Genomic DNA, 22,562 nt, shown 5'->3' on the forward strand with positions numbered 1-22,562 from the left:
ATTATTAGGTCATTACTGTAGATCACTAACAATTCTGATTAAAGATGAGTGACTTCACATTTAGGGGACATTTAAAAAAATCAAATTCATTCCAATCTTTAGAAGTAAACAGATTTTCATGTACAGAAGTTAAGGACACACTATCGAAATCTATTTACTATGAAATGATTCCTGCAGCAAAGGTTTTCAGAAAATTGAAAATGTTTATGACATAAATCTCATTAAACATAAAATAAGCAAGTACCTTATTTGGCCACTTTATCTCACAAAATGTTGCCTTTTAGCTTTTTAGCAAGCATTCATAGTTGTTCTGCAACGTATCTAGCTTGTTGCTCTTTCCAGTTTTACCAAAGCATACAAATACTTAAGGCCATTTTTGGGGAGCAACAAATAGATTTTTGGGATAAAAGATTTTATCAGACAGCATTCACTCTTAATCCACAAAGAAAGTAAAAAGAAAACATTCTTAAATAATGAACCACACTATCTTACCAAGAGGCTGACTTTGATGCAAAACATAATTCAGAAGACAAAAAGTGGTTAATATTAGTCTTATCCCTGGCACAAATGTTAAGTAGTGCCCTCAGAAATCATTTTCAGACTTGATATTGATGCAGCGGACTTGGGGGCACATAAGTTACTATAAGTTAATGATTTAATTTTTTTAAAAATCTCCTGTATCTGTGTCATTGCTTTAAATGATCTTTTGCGGGAAGGCTGTCAACAGGCAGTAATAGCATATTGATCTTTCTCTGTCTGCCTATATCACACCATGCCTTCCACTGTGCAACATCTGAACATTTCAAAACCATTCTTTTACGCCCAAAATTACGATTTAACTTTCCAAAAAGATGACATCGGAACAGATGCGATGAGTCTAAATTTCTAAGTCAAGTTTTAATAAAAAAAATAAGCTTTTGAATTAAACTACTTACAAAGAATGTGCATGGTTATTCTTCCACAATAATCAAAACATTTTCCTTTTGCCAGTGGGAGCCACTTTTAAGAAACCGACAAGGTATTGGGATGGACTGTGTAAGGAGAACTCAAGTCTGAAAAAAACGCAGATGTTCCAACAGTGTGATCCCATTTTCCGGAGGTTTCACTAAAAATAACTCACTCATTGAATCCATTTAATTAATTTATGAATCCCCAGGAACAAAACTCCTTTATATTAATGCCAACACTTTTTGCAGGATAAATAGAAAAAACTGAGCAATCTTGAGAAGTGATTTCGAAGAATAAAATTGAGAAATTCTCATCCCGTAAAGGCAGCTGAGTGGGGATACTGTACATTATCAGAAGACAAGCTGTGAAAAGGCTCTTAATCTCCCTCACCTGGCCCAGTTAGCAGTGATGTGCGCTAGTCTACCTTCTCTCTCTATCACTACTGAAGCAAATGTAATTGATTGTTTTTGGCAGAACAGTATTCTTATCCAGCAAAAATCGTATGATATCATATGTCAACAGGCTTTTGGAGAAACAAAAAACAATCAAAAATTTTATTTTAAAAACTCTATTAGAAAATATGAAAATTTGCCATCTCTGTGAATAGTGCAATGCTGGTAATATACAGTACATTATCCACATATCATCTGTAAATGTGTTCATTAAGAGAAGTACATCCATAACAATTATGCAGACTCTGAGGAGTAGAATGAAAGTATAATCTATACTGTAGGTGTGCAATAAAGTTAAAGCAGCATGTTTACAGTCAAATTAACCAATTGTCTTTAATCTACCAATTAAGTACCCATTACATTTCCATTTTATTAAATTATACATTGATTTTAATTTTCATCAGATGTCACTATATTTCCTTAAAAAGAAATATTTCACCCCAGGTATAATTACTGGACAGAGCGCAGACCAGCAGTTGTATAGCTAAAATAAAAGAAACCAAAAATGTGTTAGAGAAATATATTTAGCCAGGTAATGTTACAAATGATTGACCAAAAAAATGAAAGCAATGTTGGTAGAAAAAATTATATTTTTATGCACTAACAGAATGTGGTCTCTCACTTTATTGCCCAGAAAACTTTGCTTTACCAAGGAAAAATTGGAATTCATGTTTGTTGTCTTTGATAGAACATTGCAACAGTGAAAAAAACAAAATGGGATTTTGTAATAATAATCTCTTTTTTATAATAATACTTTTAAAATGTTATTTTCAAAGTCAGATCAAAATGTTTTTTGTGCATGTACCATATATTTGTATCTATCCCTGTATATTCACTTCAACAGCACATCAAAACTCAATGCTGTCGATGTGAAATACAAATCTCTATTAATTAAACGAAACCATGGCTTAAGAATATCGAAAAATCTTTTTGCATTAGGGAAATACCATGATTCAAGTGAAGACGCTGTGATCACTATCTCCTCCACTGATTAAAAAAACAATTCAGAAAAAACATCCAGCGGCCACACTTGACATCAATGACAACCAAGGAAAACTGTTATATCTTTCTTACTCCTGTTGTAATTTTACTGGATAGCTTTATTTTGTAAGTGAGGACTGGTACTACAATGTAACAAGGAGAGTGTGTCTGTTTAGGTCGGTGGTTCACATTCTTGGTATCAGAGCATGACTGTCTGCTAACTTTTGTTCTCCTTAACCACTGGTGCAAATTGATGTATAAAATTGATCTGCTTGTTCATTTTTTTTCTGCATTTAGTCCTTAGTTTCAGTCCTTATGTTACAGCTAATGGACTCAGCATATAGAACATTCACTCCTCACTCTTTCAATACTCTTTATAGGTAATCAATTTCTAGTAGACTGATGCAAGTGAGTCTGATAATGTGTTTTTTTCCCTTCAAACTGGTTGCATTCCAGCTCAGGCACCTGGGGGAATTTTTTGGTACTCCTAGCACAGGGTTCATAAGAATTACAAACTGCATCCAACTAATTTAAAAACACACCTAAAGTAGAAAACCCAAATCAATCTGTGTACGATTAAGAACTTCACTTAATCTGACACGGGGATCCCCAAAAATGAATACTGAGAACCTCTCTTTAGGGAAAAGCAATGAACCCATCTTTTGAATCTGGAGAAATCAAAATGCTACCTTTTCTTTCCGTGATGATGTCTGTATACTTGAAAAAAACTGATGCTAATAGTGTACTGGGCCTGTCGAAAGTAAAAAAAAAAACCTGCTTGTTTTTATTGTTAGGAAGTGCACTCTGTAGCCTTAAACATTTGTTCTCAGCATTCCACAGTTGACACTATTGTTTCACACCATAAACGAACACAGTAAAATAATGCAGTTTGAAAAGTGCTTCATTGATTCCTGTTATTTGTTACAAGTACTGTATTGAAAGATTAGGTATTTTGCTGTTTTGCTCTCAAGCAGGACGACCTGTCTTCTCAGATGAAGTAACATACAACAATACGGTCTCAACTGAAAGTGACTGGAATAATACAATTCAAGTCACATTTCGGTGGTAGTAAAATCCTACATTAACAATTGACTTGAACCACTGTTCGTATTTCCTCTGAATAAAGTTAATTAAAAGGACAACATGCACTCAGAGACAAACTGGGCCAAATGTTCCAGAAATTCTTCTATGCTAATATATAAAATAGCATCATATTAATAAATAAAATACTTTCTCCACTTAAATTTGGGATAATCTGACATTTGATGACAATTACCAGCTTTGCTTTTCTCACAGTTCATCAATAAAATGGAAACAATCGTCGATCTATCTGGCTTCTTAAATAGAAAACCAAGACAGACACACAGTGATAAATCAAGCGTCTTCTGTACTGTACAAACAAGTCCAATTGGCCAAAACTAAAGAGAATCCCTGGAGTTGGTTGCTTAGTCCCTGAAGTGAAGTGGATACCTGGAGTCTCAGCTCTTCTCTCCATGTGGCGGCACCGGCTCCTTTCGAAACAGCACAGCCACCCCCTTTCGGAAGCGCTGGTCCCGCACGCTGTAGATGATGACATTGCAGCAGCTGTTGGAGGTCAGGATCCAGAAGGCGAAGAAGGAGAAGTTGCACCATTGATATCCCACCACATTGCCCAGGACGAAGACAGCAATGGGGAAGAAGGAGGCCGTGAAGGCAAATGTCAGGATGCCAATTGTCTTGGCCGCTTTGATGTCCGAGAAGGATGGTCTTTGTGAGCACCCGCCAGTGCTACTGTCCCCTCCAAGACCCCCCTCGGCCAGGAGCTTGCGTTTCTGGGAATAGCGCCGGATGCTGGTGAAGGACATGACATTGACCACCAGGGTTACCCCTAACAACGTGAGGTCAAAGGCAGGGAAGAGCAGCAAGACGTTCCCCTTGGGTGGAGGGGGCTTACCATCCCACAGGGGGGCGTAGTTGCACATACGACTACACTCGTTGTATTCCAGCGTGAAGCCATTGGTCAGGATTAAGGGTGCCAGGGCTAGAAGGAAGCTGCCCACCCAGGAGAGGGCGATGAGGAGCAGGATGCGCCGATGGGTCAATATGGAGTCCTTATGCAAGGGTTTCAGGATGGCCACACAGCGCTCCACGGTCATCAGGAAAATGGTGCTGATGGATACGAAGGTGCAGCCTGCAAAAACTGGGCCAATCAGCTTGCAGGGCTGCCAGGAGCTTCCCAGGCCCCCACGTGTTGCCACAGAGTCCCCCTGGTACCAGGCAGGGGGTGTGCTGGTCACCATCAGTGTGATCTCTGTGTAGACGGAGAAGGGCACCACCAGCAAGCCAACCATCATATCTGCCAATGCCAGGGACACTGTCAGGGCAACACAGTAACCGGTTTTTAATATTTCTGCTTTTTCAGTAACATGATACAAAACATCATTGCTCATTAATACTTACTACGCTTTGCTTTTTTCAATCTCTGGAGAATATTATACGAGCTGATTAGCATCCAGACAGAAGCTATTACAAACACACTGAAAAGTGGACGAAGTGCCATGCTGGGTGTAGACAACTCTGTGCTGTTCTTTTTTTATCATTATTTGTTAAGAAGGGCAGTTAACCAGGTTCAAAGACCGGAACAGAATCTGCAGTCACACATTATGTATAATAAAGACTTGACAAGAGGAAATCGGTTACATTAAACAAGACAGCCAGCATTTGATCTTCTAAGGTCAAGATATACTCTGTCCCAGATCCACCACAGGGCTTTCAAGATGCAATGTAGTTCTTTCCAAATGAAAGCTAGCTTTGAGCCTTTGAACAACTTATTTTGAAGAAAAAGTTCCTACGTGGAACACATTTCCTTTTGTGACAAAATGACTTTGATATTGGATATTCATACTCCAAACATTCCAAAGGTAATTGATGATTTTAGCAATGTGGTTTATTGTTTGGGATGATTTAATCTGACAGCAGCAGAGGTCTGCCGTAATAGAGAAATTAATACAGAATGCCTATTGAGGAAACGTCCTTGATGTTTATCTTTCCATTTTAAATTGGCTGCAGCATTCAAGAAAAAAAATATAAGACACGTGATAATATTTTCTGTATAGAAAACAGAAGGGCATTCATAGCTCAGCAGACCTATAGAGTAACTATACTGTATATAGAGTACTGCATTCTCATGCAGTCTCTGGTTAATGACTTGTTTAGGAGATATAGTGGCTCCTTCTGGGCAATTATGGATATTGCAAGGAATAATACAGTTTACATACATGAAGTGTACCCACAAATATTGATATAAATTCAGATATAGATCTGTTTTTGTTATTTGATTTTACTATAGTATATTGGAATTAAAGGCTATTTACAGATGTAACAGAAATATCCTCCATTTGTGTGTTGCCATTTGTGTGGCGTTGTGCAAAATTCAGTATCCACATTTAATATATATGCTCAAATGTACATAAATACAGTGAAAAACAAAATGTGCCAGAATTCAGTACTTTGCACTCACAAGTGTGAGATTAGATGACATATAAAGCTACTATTAAAGTTACAAAGAATTTGTAGAGAGACTAAGATCCTTTCGTGTTTGAGCAATGGCAAGAAAAGGTATTTCTTTATTACCAACTCCTTTTTTCTTTTCATGAAAAATCTCTCAAAGACCTTTATGAAAAATGCGATGAGTAGTTAACTACATTTTATTCAGAATGGATGAAAGAGAATAGGCACTGAAAGTGAATGAAGTCTTCTTTTATGAAAAGTAACCTCCTACAGAACATTTTCTAAGCAAAACGTGGATTATTTATTGTTTCGTGCACATTCATCACTTAAAAGATGAATCATGCTAAAACGCCATAGTGCATTAGCTAGACCTCACTTGAGATTTTGCGTTCAATTTTGGTGCCCATGCTTGAAAAAGGCTATTGCTGCTCTGGAGGCAATACAGAAAGGGGATCCAGACTTTTACCTGGTCTGAAAGGAATGTCTTACTGTAACTGTCTAAGAGAACTGACTGGATTGTGTGGGAACTTGATTCAGGTATTTAAATTCCTGAAAGACACTGACCAAAACCAATTCAAAATCAGTAGGAACACCAATACCCTGGAACACAATTGGAAACTAGGTTTAGGGCTATCCTAGAGAGAAAACAGGAGACACTGCTTTGCAAAGGGGGCTGTTTGAGTCTGGAACCACCTCTGCTTTCATATTTCACATTTCCATGTGAAACCCTTTAAAAAGAAGAAGAGAGAAAGAAGAGAGAGCGTTCTTAGCTCGGTCAGGTACTAGCAATGAGATGAGCATGGACTAAGCAGCTCCTCTCATTTATAATGTTTCTAGTCTGGAACCCGACAGCCCTCAAGTTCCTGGTCTGAACTGGCCAGGGCCTAGGGGATTGTGGGAGTGTGTGGCGCGTTACCTTTGAGGTAGCCCTGTGGTGTGCGGAACTGGCGCGTCTGCAGGAAGACCGTGATTGTGACCACATTGCCTATGACAATGGAAAAGGCCAGGCTGACCATGAAGACCACCGCCAGTGTACGGTTCAGGAGGCCACAGCAGCAGAAGGTGCAGAGAGGAGCCCTCATGTCCCCATCTCCAGGGCCGGCAGGAGCTGCCCCAGTGGAGTTGGGTCCCCATGTGGGGCCCGCCAGCCCCCTTGTTCCCCAGGGCCCAGTGAGGTTACTGAGGAGAGCCGACACTGCCGATAATGAAGCCATTCCAGACACCTCAGGTGCCACTCAGCAGCCCCAGGAAGGCCTCTTCCCTGGGCCAGTGTAGCGGTCCGCAGGGTGGCCCTTCCAGAAGGAGAGAAGAAGCAGAGAAAATGTATGAGTTGAATGGACTGCACCAGTCTGCCATCCACAAGTCCCCCCGACCCCTCCCTTAGCCACATAAATGGATGAGAATGGTCTAAAAACAACCCTTAGGATGTAAAATTCCCTGGACGATGTAAACCAAAAAATTAAAGAAAGGTTGAGAAATACCTACAGGCAGCTGAAGCACAGCTCAATATAACGTGAGGGAGTGAATGACTGGATACTTTCCAAAACAGAGGTTATTTTACTGAAAGTAAGAAATGATGAGCAAACAAAAATCTACAGCGTGCTAATAAGCATCTGTAAAATTTACCACACAACATTTTTCTAAAACATAAGTCTTACGGTATGGCCTTGCCACCAACTGAATTTTGCTAATTCTATGAGCTTCTATAAACCAGATTCAGCATTGAGGGGACTTTCCCTGTTTCCAGATATACAAAAACATGATTTTCTTTTTTTCTCCCTTTCTATGACTTGTAATTAGAGTGAACATACAACCATGTTTACCAGTACACTTGAGACAGGTTGGAATGATAAAATAGGAATCACTAAAAAACTTGTTATAAAATGACACCTTTACACAAATCAGGAACTGTTCATACTGTCTAATTGTTAGTATACTAAGTTAGAATACTGAACAGTATTAGGTTTACACTTCACAATTACTACTTAAAATGATTAAACATGAAGACATCACTTTTTTTTCTATATAAATTTCTGAGTACTGAATTCTCCTATAATGCTGGAATTAACACTTTTTTTTTACAATTTTCTTTATAAGGGCTGTTTTAGAATAATGTCCCAGTGATCATGTAGGCATATGATCACCATTTCAGTAATGAGAGTTAAAACAGAAATATTTTAAAGTGAATATAGTTGGAAGCAAAGAGAACATTTTAACACTCTGATGAAGAAACAGCCGAGAAGTACAGTATATACATGGGGTTCCTGTCACATGTGTATCAAATATTACAGAAGGGTAACTAAACACTGACTTGATTTCTCATTAAACATTACTTTTGCCCTTTAATACCTAAATCTATTAATTTCATGTCAGTCACTTAAACAGGTCATGACATTACCAAAAAGGATTTACGTAATTGTGCATTTTCTTTAAATCATTTATAACCACAACTTTGTGCAGCATCATAGCAGCATTTTAAAAAGTAAGCTGGAATGAATTACCTGAGTTTTCCAGACTGATTTTAAATTAATTTCATACTAAGCTCCTTAATATGCAGTGACTTAAGTGCACTGGGGAGTAATGTGATTAGGCCTAAATTAGATTCACGAGGTTACAAGGTTTCTAGCTCTTTATTTAATCTGGAAATCAAGATGCATTTCAAACGCTAGAGACGTTGTCTTGGCTGGAATGTGAAAATAAATCTATATCAAGAAAAAAAGGAAATTATGTAAAACAGATTAAAGTAGACAATGAAGGGAGTAAAGAACAAGCGACACAGAAGATGAATGTTTCATTTCAGGTGAGAATATTCTCATTTTCTTGCTTATCTGGGAACTGAGACAGAAAATAGTATTATCTTTTAATGCTAAATAAAGGATAAACACAACATCCAAGAGCATCTTGATATCTACAGGTAATAGACAGCCCTTTGGGATTAATAACTTTTCCAAAAACACATGGGTCTTTTAGAGCTAGGGATTCAAAAAGAAAACAGTAATAAAAATGAAAATCTTCTCAATATGGTGTTTAAATATTTAAAATGTTTTTTAAACTTGACTTTGGAAGACTATGTGATGTTGAAATACAATTGTAAAAACTTATTTTACTTATTTTTTATTTTTACGCTATTACATTTTCAATACATAAATAGCCTTGTGGAAAAGCTATTTAACAAGTCCTTTTTGAATTCTTGGATGAAGAAAAACTGTCTGCAATGATAGGGAAAGAAGGATACTGACAGTGGTCTGTGGAATTGAGATCAGATTAACTAAAGATGCAAGTAATTCTTAAGATATTAAGAGTACCAGGATGTGCTTTTCAGACTACCGAGTATGTCTCAGCTGCATGTTGGCACCACTAAAGAAGTCAGGGATTCAAACACTACAAAAAAGGCAGAAAATAAATGACGTAATATATGGAGTTTATAACAGAAATTCCAGAAAAAGATTAGATCCTAATTTAAACCAACTTCCGAACATATATACATCTCGAATCCCGGACTTCTCTTTGTGCATTGTTCTTACTCCACCTGCCAATGCATTCACACCCTTGAAGCAGCTCCCTAGCTCATTCCTTGTGAAAGTGAGGATATGACTGGGCAGCCTTATTCTCACAGTTAGGCTGGCATTCTCTCAGCTAGATGAGTTAAGCCCAATATTCGGTACATATTTCATCCCTCTATCATATTCATTATGATCTACTGATCGACTGATATAAATAGATGATGACTGAAACACTTTTTCGCTCCAGTGGCTCTCTGCCTTTATTAACATTAAGACATATGATGAGTTAAGACAAGAGTGGAGTCTGAATGCTGACCCCACCAGCCAACTCACAAGTGAGTATCATGCATGAAAGCTTGTTCATCATTAACATTTTAATATTACAACTTTCAGAAACTGTTTCAGGTATTTCTCTTCAAGAGAAATTGCCTGTAAATTCAGACAGTGAATTCAAAACTGAATGTGCATTCAGTGTTGCAGGTGATTCAATCTGAAAAAATAATTATTCTTGAAGAGGGTTTATATTAAACTATCAGATCGTTAATTAAAAAAGGATACATGCGTTACCCCAAGACACCTTACCGGCATATTTTTAAGTAACTGTCTCATATCAAATTATAACATTGCTTTTGCTGACTAATTTTTAATTACTTAAGAAGATGGGGATCTAGATGTCACTATTTGGTAAATGCAAAGTATTTGCATAATAGTATTGATGTTGTCCTGGGGAATTGCATAGATACAGAATAATGGCTGTGCTCCAATGTGAACTGTGCAGATAAAGTGTTGAGATTACTTACAAACTTCTACCTTATATCACATTTTCCTTCTACTCTTTGCCTGCTTCAGTATTGTTTTTAGTTTTAAAGGAATCATAGTCTTTGTAGATTATTGAAATGTGCAGGGACTTTAATCTAACAATTATGTTAGGGGTTAGCACGGTACTTGAAGTTTTAAATTTCCAGGTACAAATCTCTTCTAATATGGAGCTCCTGAACTCATCATAATGAAAAAACTGACAAACAGTAGAACAGCATCTTAAGAGTACCCTAATATTGCTGTGTTCTCTTACTGTCAGTGACTTGCTAAAAAGGCAGAAAGCTTAATCTAGGAACTACTTATTGACTAGCACTGTGGAAAGCAAAATCTATACACGATCTGTCTTTTAGGCCATACGGCCAAAAAAAGTTTCATTCCCTCAGTGCCGAAGAAGACACTTTTAGTGACAGAAAGACTTTCTGATTTTTTTTCTTGAAACAAAAAGACTAAAATATTCATAAAAAAAATATCAGTGGCATCTTGAATTTTTACTGAAGCTTTTATGAAACTGTCTATTTTTTATTACAAAAATAGCTCGAGGCTACTGCCTTGAAATCAATGTTGAACAAAGCCTTTGGGCACAGAGCGGGGAAATTAATGAGTCTGCCTGAAATTTTAAAAGGCATACATGAGGCAGTGTGAAGCAGAGATTAAAGCTGTGGATTCAGAATTGGAAGGTTGCAGATTAAGGTCCTACCCTTAAGCAACCATAATTCACTCAAAATGCTTCAGTAAGATAATGGATCTTATTTAATTTCCCCATTGTTTTGACATTACACAAGACGGAACCCCTGCACATATTATCACAATTAATACACCTACAGTCCCGTAAGAGGTCTCTCATGCCCACGGCACATTGCAGAAACATTGCAATTATAGATACAAATCCAATTATGATTGGAATGCACAATGTACATAATATTCGTGGGCAACTTTTGCAGTAGCATTCAGCAGTTCTTTTCAGTGCACTGAGTAGATTGAGAAGATGATGCCGCAGGCTGGATTTGATGCTTTCTGTGAGCTGGGTGGCTGTGAGTAACTATGAACAGTGATCCGGAATAATGAACTCAGCATCTCTGCAACCCTGGGCAGCAGAATTCCAGCGTCAGTATGCATCTTTATTCTCAAATTCAGCATGTGATCAAGCCTCCTGCTTGCATGCCCCCTCAGTGGGAGAAAAGGCTTATTTGGCAAGTAAATTACAGCATCAAGCACAGCCCCACTTTGATGTCATAGAATTCGTAAGGAAATGAAGTGGCTACCTGTGAAGAAGCCCGTGAGACTTCAAAAATGGTTAAAACCCGAAGTGAGGCACTACAGTTAAAAGTGAGGGCTGTCACTCCAGTTAGCCCACACTCTGCATGACTCTGCCTGACCCAGCACACGTTTCTGATTTACTCTTCCTTTGAAGTGCTGTGACTCAGTATTAGATCTACCGAGACAGTAATTCAAACTAGACTGTTAATTTACTAACGAGTACTTAACAGAAAAACTGATGAAACCCAAAAAACCCTCAAACACTAAATATTTAGCTCGGATATAGAGAATTACTTCAGGTATTTAGCAGTCATATAATGTGGTGATAATTGTATAGAGTTGCCATCGTTGTAACATTCATTGATGGTATCAGCCAGTAACAACACTGCACTTGAATCAAAACAATAATAGTTATATTTTGCATATTCTATTATAGGCAGTACATCTCATACAAGATAACCAGATCTGGTTAATCACACACTTCACACCACTTGCGTGTAATTCATTAAAACAGGGCATTTCCTACTAAAATGGGCCAGATGACTGAATGACCGCGTCTCATTTGTAACTCTTTTTGAAGTTTGAAAAGATTGAGGTTTCAGAAGTGTGTCAAGGTTTAAGATTATCCTGGGATAGAAAAGATATCTGGAAAGAGTTTTTCTATATTCTGTTTAAAGGATTGACCAGTTTCATGCTTTCATACGTGAAAGGCAGCACAGCCAAAACACAAAGCAATGTGTTAATTGTTAGAACAACAATTAAGAAAGAAATGCATTCAAATGCAAAAGGAAAAAAAATATCCAGTTTAAGAAATCGAGTACAGTAATTTGCAAGCACAGGTAAAAAAGGTTGTCAAACTAGAAATGAATATGCAATGTAGACTTAGAAATAATATACTGTAAATGTTGCTCTCAGTATTACAAAATAAAACGGAAAATCATTTTCTTCAAGATAAAGAAAACTTAGATGAAAACAGAACCGTAGCTACTGTACATTATTTGTTAGAAAAGACCGATTGTTTAGTTAATTCTTTAGTTTTGTTAGTGAATTTAACCCATAGTGAAATGTGATGATTGGACAGCATCATAAGAACTGTAGCGATTTCTATATGAAAAAACCCAACTCGTCCTTTCTCTTGTTGCAATAATCGGCAATGAACCAGAGATTGAAACTCTTGAAAATATACATAAATAATATGATATTAAAATAAAGAGCAACATCTGCATCACTGCGATGTAAATATTGTTAAATGCAAGCAGACCAAAATAGTGAAAATAATCCATATATTGCAAAGTTTCACTTAACTGAAAGTACTGTTGTGACTAAAGCAATTAATTTTATTATAAATATTCAAACTCACATGCTCTCAAAGGAGACAAAGAATATCCTGAAAAATATTATTTGGATGTCAATCTAATGCTCAAACTAAAAATGAGTTACTGCTGCAGTAGCCTGTTGCTCTTTCCCCTGTTCACTTATGTCTGTGGTTCATCAGTGGACCTACAGAAATGCCACACATACTGTATGCCCTTACTGCATGATAGTCAGACTTTGATGAAGGCTGTTTAAACATTAACCTGAAAAGCAATCTCAGATGTGGTAATAAGAAAAATGAATATTGGATTTAGTCACATTTATTACACTTTTATTTCCTCCCGGTAAACATAATAGAGCCTTCTATAGGCATACAGAGTATACTGTACAGTATATACAGTATGAAGAATTAAATGTACATTTATTCACTATGAAAGGGGATTATAAAAGCCATGTTCAAAACTCTTTTTGATAACTTCACATAAGGAACTGTAAATGAAATGTTAATCTAAGAGATTTCAAAATGCTCAGAAATATTTTTATTGATCTATAGAATAAAAAAATACATCTGTCCCAAAAGATAAGCAATGAAGAATAAGTAGAGTATTTGAGTAACTTTGTCTCCATTTCCTCTTTGGTGTACTTTCTTCAAAACCACCATACTGTATCTGTGAGATATACTGTAATTTGGAATTGGTTTTCCCAATGCTACTTATAAATCTCAGGTTGTTTTGATCCATAAAGACTGTTCAAAATATGTATTTTTCTAACAGTTTCGCAACTATCGTGACACACATATACATTCAAGAACCACAAAATTGTAGTAAGGTGAAAGGAAATAAGTGAAAGCATTCTCTACCTGCATGTTAGCGAATTGGCCAGAACTCCACTCTTAGTCCCTAGTCCCTGTGCTCAATGGCAGTGCCCACTGTCACTGCAGGACATCCAGCGCTGGGAGAAAAAACACAGTAAATCCCAGTCCCAGCCACAGCTCTGAATGCACCCAGAAAAGGCTTTACAAAGGAGAAAATAACCAAGTGAAATCAAGAGGTTCTGATTTCACTGTGATGCTCAACACCACCAGCTCCCTCCTCGACTGATCCTCTTCTCTCTCTCCCCACCACAGCTGCCAGCTCTCCTCTCCCGAAGGTACAGCCCCCTCCCTTTCTCCCCCTCCCTCTGTGCCCATTTCCCTCCCTCTCTCCCTCCTCAGTCTCCCAAACCTCCCAGTCACCCCTCAGCCACTATGGTTTTCGAACCACATTTTACAATCCCCCTTAACCATCCTTACAAACACATGCCCCTCCGGGTTTTTTTTTAGTTGCACACCTGTACTTTCCCATTCCAGAACAGATCCCCAGATCCCCTCCCCTTCTTCCCCTGTCTGTCCACACCAGTCTGTTTTCCAATGCTCCAGTCTTTTAATTCTCTTCCAGCCTCTGATTCTCTCATTCTTCTATAGTTCACACCCTCTCTCTCTCTCTCTCTAGGACTCACTCTCCCTTGCCTGACTGTGCCATCTTAGTCCCTCCTCCTCGCTCAGTCTTTCTCTTGTACAGATTTCCTCTGGCGATCATCAGCTCAGTGATGCTCACATTGCTTGGGCACAACAATGTGTTGCAAACCCCTCTAGAACTGCATACTTGAAAGCTGGCTTCAAAAGCCCATAGTTACGTGCTCTCATTCAGCGGTGCATGGCAGGTGCTTAGCTGCATTATTTTGTTTCAGATCACAGCAACTGTCACATTAAAGGCAGGCACACTGATGTGTTTGAATATCCAATGAAAATATTCAGCCCCTTCCCAGAAGGGCACAGTGCCTCAGGACTACTCTCCTTCCCACTTTCCTCTCCTAGACCAAATAGACACATACAAAGCAAAACGCATATTTGCATACACAACAAGCACAGTATGGCCAAAACAGCCATCACAACTAATTTGCTCAGCAGGGAGCCATCCCCTGCAGCGTGCTATAGACTGCAGCCTCATGTCAAGACAAAGGTGACCTCGAAAGCCTTCCCAGCTCACACTGCTCAGTCCCCGCCTTGAGGGTCTGGATTGAACAAAGCAATGGCCTTATGATCATATTATCTTACACTTTTTAGCCAAGCACAGTGTGAATCCTATATACTAATATGACTGAACTACCAGAGACCAGCCTATAACTGTCTTTTGCACTGTGAAGAAGCACAGGCTATAAAAACAAAAGTGACCTATGGGTAACAGGTTTCAATACAACACTGCTGTTAACACTTCAACATGCCTAACCTACTACATTCTCATTATGAGGACGTAACTGCTTCGACTTAAATTATTCTCTGTGGTACTGACAAAAACCTTAACACTAGAGGAGGCAGCTTCAGGTACTGTACAACTGCCGAAACTAAACAGCTGGGAATGTCTGAAATGCAAAGTACACTTTTTTTTGGGAAACTTTCTGTCTGCTGAAGGCGAAAGTTCAAGTCAGAGATGGTTCCCTTTAGACACAAAAGGTTTCTGGGTTTTTATTAAGATTCATTTCATAACAATGTGGGGAGGCAATAAAGGCAAACAGAATGCTTGAGTAAATATGAAAAAGTATAGAATTTAAATCCAGGGAGTTTATGTCTCAACTCTACAATGCACTGGTAAGACCTCAAGGAGAGTACTTTGTCACCACAGTTTCAGTTCAATTGTGGTCATCATACCAGATGCAGCATTCATAAGAGTTCAAGGCAAAGTAAAGTGATGGTCTCAGGGGTCATGTACAGTATACAGGGTCAGGCTAGGGGACTGCTCTATGCACAATGTGAAATAGAACCAATTCAGAAACGTAAGGGAGATCTTTTCATTTAGGACAGAGAATAGGACATCATTAATCACAGAGCAGCGGGAGTCTGCAACAGGCTTCCCAGTCAGGTGGTTGAGGACGAATAGCCCTTCTCGTTTCCAGATTTTTCTGTATGGACTGGAAAATTGATAATGTAAAGCCCATCCACAGAAAGAGTGACAACACTGCATCAAGTAGGTTTACTGTAGGTCAATAGATAATTAGAGCTAAACTAGAGGGATACTCTGCATAGATTTTGAAAAGAAAAGTATTGCCTAACTTGTTAGAGTTTTTGAACAAGCAACAGTACTAATGGGTACACACAGAGCATACAATATAGTATATTTATATTTCCGTGGCCTTTGATAAAGCTCCCCTGGATAAAGTCCTCAGACTAAACTGCTATTAGTAACCAACTGAGCTAAACTGCCCAAAGGCTCCCCTTGTCAGTATCATTCTTTTATTGTCTCCAATCAAACAAAAAGCTACAAAGAATAAACTATTTTTCCATCTAATAAGGATTGTGTTAGTGAGAAAATAATATGAAAACAAATGCTTAGAAATGTTTTTGACTACCATACAAAAGTAATTACTTATTATTGTGGCTTAATATTCTGTGTGCCCTACTGCAGCCATTTATTTTAGCAAAGGATTCTATAGATTTGAACAAATCATAACGTGATCATAATCTCACCTTGCACTCTCTCTGCTGGGAGAAATTCTGTTTTGTCACACCTTTTATTAGGGTGAAGCAGTAATAGATGCGTTGAAAAAAATATTATATCAAACTTGATATTATATATTTGCCAGAACTGTTACACATGTTTAACATTTGTGATTTTACTCGATATGACCTTATTTCATAATATCAAACATTTACTGTATAGTACTTACAAATCACCCATTAAAGAATGGCTATGCTACCAGCTCAGACCTGGCATATGTTTGGATGATGTACCACTTGGTCACTTGCTAAATTTGTTAAAACCAGGCAGCATACCTTGCTACATCTTTCATTTCCAAAACCAAAGCTGAATTCTGCCTCCGTCCAGAGTCAATCTAAGATGATTATTCAACCTGGAATTACATGAGCTGTACTAGCTTTCACTTTGTGAATATGCACTCAGCGAGGGGTATCTTCAGCACCGTGTATTCAGCAGATGTTGGTTTCCTTTCTTCTGCTTGCTGACCCCACCATCGGCTCAGAATCCCCCCAGACTCGAAGGTCTCTGAATACTTTTCATATCAAAACATATGGTGCTCAGGTCCCTCCAGCCCTGCCTTAAAGGCACAGTCTGCTTTTTTATACAGCAGCACAACCTCAGCTGCTTGCACCAGGGAGGCATGGACAAATAGTTTGTTTCAAAATGAGGAAGACGCATGATGAACACGAGGAGCATTCTGCAGCGCAGCTGAGAGGCACAACTGCTGTGTGACATAATTGATATTAAGACTTGTTAACGTAAAAAGGATAAGCACTTCCAGGGTGAATTTAGTGCAGACAGATAAGCGTAACCGTATTTTAAAATCATTAACCTTATTTGAATCCTAATTTCTGCCAACTACAAAAATACTGAACCAGAAAAATGCATTTACATGCAACAGACAAATTATGTTGTAGGTAATAGCTCAGCACTCGCAAATTCTTGAAGTCGGTCTACTTCTTCTTTGAGAATCACTGCAGTTAAAGAGTCTAATGTTTCTTGTGGACCTCAAGAGTGAGCATTTTTTTCTGATTAATTACCATCTTCAAATAAATGTCTTCATCCTTTTCAGTTCCCCTTAAAAAATATGAGGAGCTAAAAGCTATGATATTTTCTAAAGCAGTTATTTTTAAATTATAGCAGGCAAAGAATGTTCAGTTTCATGATGGGTAACCAGAAACTTTAGCACCCTGCAAATGACTTCTACAGGCAAACATGAAGGAAATGGTTGCGTTGGAATATTGCCCTCCCGCCTTCGCCGATGTTGAAGAAACCCTTTCTGACAATTGGCAGTAAATTGGTACTGTATTTGCCACTAAGTGCTTCAACTTTGTTTTTAAGGCAGGTTGCTCTTTTATCAAAGTGCGTAGGTATTAAGATATACTTAAATCAATATAATCACTTTTAAGTGTCTGCCAAATAGCTGCACCTCATATCAGATATGCTACCTGGTGTACACATATTAGATATGGTAACACATGCAGACTGCTCCCAGTGTTTCTTGTGCACCACGCCGTGCACTGTCTCAGCTCATCTGATCTGCTGAGGAAAAATAAACATGAGCTAATAAAGATAGAAATGACTATGAATCCTGCCATTTACTTGAAGATTCTGACATTCATGATTCTTTTAACTTTCTATTTGTAAAAAAGAGGATGATAGGAATCCAAGTATTGTTGCTGCTACAGGTTGAATAAGGCAGCAATAGATAAAGGCAAAGTTAACTGGTAAGAAGCACAAAAGAACGCTATCAGTGACATGCTAAATATAATGTTACTGTCAGAGTACATCTCACAGCATGAGTTTTTGTTGTGACAAACTCTGCTCAGAGCTAGGTAAGTTACATCTTTAATTCAGTACTGTGGCAATTCTAATCATGACCAAACGAGCTGACAAATATAAAGAGAGCCTACTTTTAGTAGTACTTTGGCTTTATCTTACCTTGACTGTGACATTAGTCCCTATCGTAACCCCCCTTATTTAGAAGGAATGAATCAGGGAGGCAGCTGCAAAGGTGCAGCTGGGAAGGTGGGAGGGCAGCTAGAAAAGATGTGCACAGAGCTGTGGGAAGTACAGAAATACTTATAAATAAGAGAGAGGAAACGTGAGATTAGAATTTGACCTCTTCTCAAACTTCTGTTAAATAATATCATGTCTGATTTGGTAGTGTTTCTAAGACTTTGTGATTTTGCCATAGGTGCACAGAAAGAGGAAGACTAAAAAAGTGCTAACAGCATCTAACGTCCAAAGAAAGCTAGGCATCAATTGTTTCAGTGGAATAGTTCAAGCATCTTTTTACATGTATTTTTTCACGTGCTATAGCTACTCAACACACTGATAACGATGGAGTTAGTCCTGAGGTGTGAGCAACATAATGTCCACATGGATCTCTTCCAATAGCTTCAATGCTTATAGAGCACTGAATAAATGAAGATTCAAAACTTGTTAAAATAAAACAAACTAACCAACCAAGAGCCTGCATATACTAAATTCATTAAGAACTCTGTGAGGAAAGACAAAATAATCCCAAATCCTTGTTGGAATATTCTTTCATTGTCGTTATTTGAACACAGAAAAAGATTATTCCTTCACAACAAATTTTAGGTTTTATAATGCAGATGTCACAACTACTGTGATTCACACCCAAGGTGTGAATGGGTGAATCTGAAAAACTAGTTATTACATTTAAACAGATTCACGTGAATACATTCAAAAGCAGTCACAGCTTTATGGATTGTATATGCAGGAAAAGAGAGAATAGATTAGTGCACTAGGTACAAATGTGGTGTAAACATCTTTTTTTATTTAATGTACTAACAACTGTACCAGTTGAATTGCAAAGAGCCAGAAAGATAAGAAAAATGCACTACCCAGGTCTCATTCATTCTGCTTAGAAGAGCAAATTAAAGTTGTAAAGGTTTTTCCTTATCCCTTGTGAATGCCTTGGGAAACGTTTCTAAGAACACAACATTCTGGATGTGAGATGATGTATTCATATTAAAATGCCAGAATCTCATGTGGTAAATACACTAAAATATACAGAATCTAAAAGCAACAATGTGTTGCTGCGGTCAGGGCTCTGCGCTAACTGGAGTGGCATGGACTCGGCTCACAGATGAGGCACTGCTGTTGTAGCCTTGAGCAAGGTGCTTCACTCAGATTGCTTCAAGAAATGCCAAGCTGTACAGTATATATGGGTACAAAATGTTTGGATAAAAAAACATCAAATCATATAATCAGTAATGAAGGCTTTGAATATCTGGACTAAATTTAAACTCTCCAACAGATGCACATAAAAACACTATGATAGGACTAAGGCCAAACTGATATATTCAGAAGGGTATATGTGCTTTCCAGCAAATTTCAAAATCACAATCGATGAAACAATTGTCATATTCATTTGGTTAATTTCCTTAAATTCATTCATTCGTTTTACATGAACAACCTAGTCTAACAAGAACTATTGCCACACCTACACAGTTGGCACTTTTATAAATAGGCAGCAGACCTCTTGAATCAGAGGTGAAAGAGCTTGCTATAACTGAGATTGCAGGCCAAGGCCACCTGATGCAGACCCCCCCCGCCCTCCCCCCGATATACACTGTGGGAACAAGCGTGGGAGTCGGGTCAAATGAGGGCAATTTAATGAAGAGTAGGACCCCCAACCTCATTGGCTCAAGTTACAGCCTGCCCAGCTGATAGTACCTTACCCACCTGGATGATGCGACGGCAGCCATAGCGCACCAGAACGCTCACCAAACATCAGCTATCAGTGGGGAGGAGAGCAGAGAGTAATGAAGCCAATTCATAGAGGGGGATTATTAGGAGGCCATGATTGGTAAGGGCCAATGGGAAATTTGGCCAGGACACCGGGGTTACACCCCTACTCTTTTCAAGAAACGCCCTGGGATTTTTAATGCCCACAGAGAGTCGGGACCTTGGTTTTACGTCTCATCCGAAGGATGGCGCCTGTTTACAGTATAGTGTCCCCATCACTATACTGGGGCATTAGGACTCACGTGGACCACAGGGTGAGCTCCCCCTGCTGGCCCCACTAATACCTCTTCCAGCACCAACCTTCCAGCAGGGTGAGGTTTGCCTGACAGCAAAAGGCCTCCATGTCCTTAGAAACAGCAGTAAGGACAACAGATTAAAGCTACATAGAGACCAACATTCACTCTACAACAGGTGAGAAGGGAAAGGCACAGTAATTATGACACAGCAGTACCCATCTCCAGTGGTAAAGTTAGAGCAAGTCATCTTCACTGAGCTCCAATGAGATCTGTCAAAGTGGTGGACTTCCTCCTGCCTGCAAAAGACAAAAGAATCCACGACAATTCATATATCCTGCACAGCACAGCAAACCCCAGTTTTCTACATGACATCATGTGTTCTACCTCAGTCTCGTCTGCTCTGAATTATACATGGAAAAATATATAAATTAATTATTTCAAGGTACAAATGATGATTTAAATTACATGACTCATTTCTTATAAATCGGTTACGCAATGAAATTCAGGGGCTATTCTTGACCGTTCTGTCTTTCCAACTAAGACACGAAACATTGCTCACCAACACCCCGTCTGTGTTGCAAGCTGTTCACTTGAAATATTCCTCACTTTAGTTTAATATGTATTAGAATTACTGTAAATCTGAAAATCTCTACATTTCATTTCAAATTAGACAATTATATTTTAGCTTTAACTCAGGCTTGCATATAATTATCCTCTTTTCTTTGTAGCCCAATTCTTTTCACTGGAATTTAAAAAAAATGGACTGTCTCAGACTGATCTGCATTCTCTTTCAAGTGTTTGGCTCTTTCAGTATTCCTAACTATCAATCCTGGCATTTTATCCAATCTCTGTTTTTCCTGTTAATCAATCTTTTTATATTCAGGTAAGCTGATTGAGACAGCTTGATAAAAAAACAGCTGTATTTATTTTAAACTAATCTCATCCCCACCCCAACCAAAGGTCACAGAGGATTATTTCTGCAGTTCCTAACAAACAGAGGAGGATCTCTGATAGAAATGTAATATGTTACAGTGATGGTTTATATCAATGTCATACTAAAACTTTGTGAAGCAAAAGGCCTTTTTTGCTATAGAGTCCACAGCATGTAAAATAATCAACAAGCTCCAGCACTTTTTATGTAAAAGGAATTGTAGCATTATGCTATCTCGTTCCTTATCAAAACAGCTCTGATAATGACCTTTTAATTAACTATACACATGCCCCATTGCAGCTTTTCAGAATATGATTAATAAATTGTTTTAATTCAATAATCTCATTTAAAGAGGTAAATCCCACAGTTTTGCCTCCTGCAATTGCAGACACAGGACATTAACTGCTGAACAGCACTTGCCTTGCGATTAATTATCTTTAAGGCAGGAACCTTTGGCTTGTATGGCTTCAATGGGTCTCGAGGTATTGCACTGCTCACAGCTGTCTGAGAGAATTAAGGAGCATTGTATCGCTCTTGACATTAATCACCCCCACTTTTGAATACTAAATGGATTTCTCATGTATTACGAAATAATTCAAGAAATGAAACATAAAAGGAATGCATATATAATATTGCTTAAGTGATATGTTTGTCACAGCGAAGCTGAAGGCTTAGAGGCCTTCCCTCACCGATAAGATTATATTGAAATTACATAGCACTTACCTGTTTGGCATACCAAAGAAACTATTCAGCTTCCAGTTATTTAGGAACCCAGTATAGAGTATATACATACACATTTCTATATAACTATGGTCAGTAGATAGTTTTCATCGTGGCTTTGTAGTATTTTGGGTACATGTGGTTCTGGAGGTGGAGAGACAAAATGGCTGCCAGTCTGAAGAGCAAAGGTATATAGGAAATGATGAAAGGGGCGGGGACTAAGTAGGAAACCCTGTAGCCATTTGGAGGCGGGGTTGCAAGTATATAAAGAGGGAAGGGGGAGATCTAGAGGGTCTATTGAGTATTTTCTAGTTGTAGATTGTGCTGTGGAGTGTTCCTTAGGCAATGAAATGGTTTTTTAAACTATTTTCTTAGGTGAATCTGCTTTTGTGACTCTTTCTGGCCTGGGCAATTTAGTATTATTTTTGTTATACCCATGCAATTGGAAATAAAACAAATTTGCTTTCACTGCATGATCATGAGAAATGAGGATCTTCATCTTTGGGTCATTTGTTGTTTAACTTGTCATAGAGCAACCCAGCGCTGTTTACCTGTAAACAACGCAAAAGAGCCCAGGATTCTAATCTCACCCTACTCTCTGTGTCACCTGGCCAGTCGTGTAC

The 22,562-nt window shown here is 38.3% G+C and overlaps 1 protein-coding gene across 2 annotated transcripts; it reads right to left on the minus strand.

Moving 5' to 3' along the window:
• Positions 1 to 953: 953 nt before the first annotated feature.
• Positions 954 to 22,080, minus strand: LOC102691844 (adenosine receptor A3). 2 transcript variants are annotated; one of them, XM_015367959.2, is made up of 5 exons: positions 21,943 to 22,080; positions 20,504 to 20,584; positions 13,623 to 13,714; positions 6,787 to 7,162; positions 954 to 4,734 (listed from the first exon to the last, which is right to left on the minus strand). In XM_015367959.2, the coding sequence occupies exons 4-5, from the start codon at positions 7,082 to 7,084 to the stop codon at positions 3,860 to 3,862; spliced, it is 1,173 nt and encodes a 390-aa protein (XP_015223445.2). In that variant the 5' UTR covers positions 7,085 to 7,162; positions 13,623 to 13,714; positions 20,504 to 20,584; positions 21,943 to 22,080; the 3' UTR covers positions 954 to 3,859. The 2 variants fall into 2 exon arrangements, with proteins under 2 accessions (XP_015223445.2, XP_069037449.1); XM_069181348.1 differs by lacking the exons at positions 20,504 to 20,584; positions 21,943 to 22,080 and adding an exon at positions 14,093 to 14,820.
• Positions 22,081 to 22,562: the final 482 nt, after the last annotated feature.

This window comes from Lepisosteus oculatus, chromosome 20 (assembly GCF_040954835.1).
Source record: "Lepisosteus oculatus isolate fLepOcu1 chromosome 20, fLepOcu1.hap2, whole genome shotgun sequence".
Lineage (NCBI taxonomy): Eukaryota > Metazoa > Chordata > Actinopteri > Semionotiformes > Lepisosteidae > Lepisosteus > Lepisosteus oculatus.

Coding starts and splice junctions, on each gene's coding strand:
- LOC102691844 (XM_015367959.2), bottom strand. CDS start 7,084: ATGGCTTCATTATCGGCAGTGTCGGCTCTCCTCAGTAACCTCACTGGG. Junction 4,735..6,786: donor ACCACAGGGCTACCTCAAAG/GTAACGCGCCAC, acceptor TTGCCCTGACAG/TGTCCCTGGCATTGGCAGAT.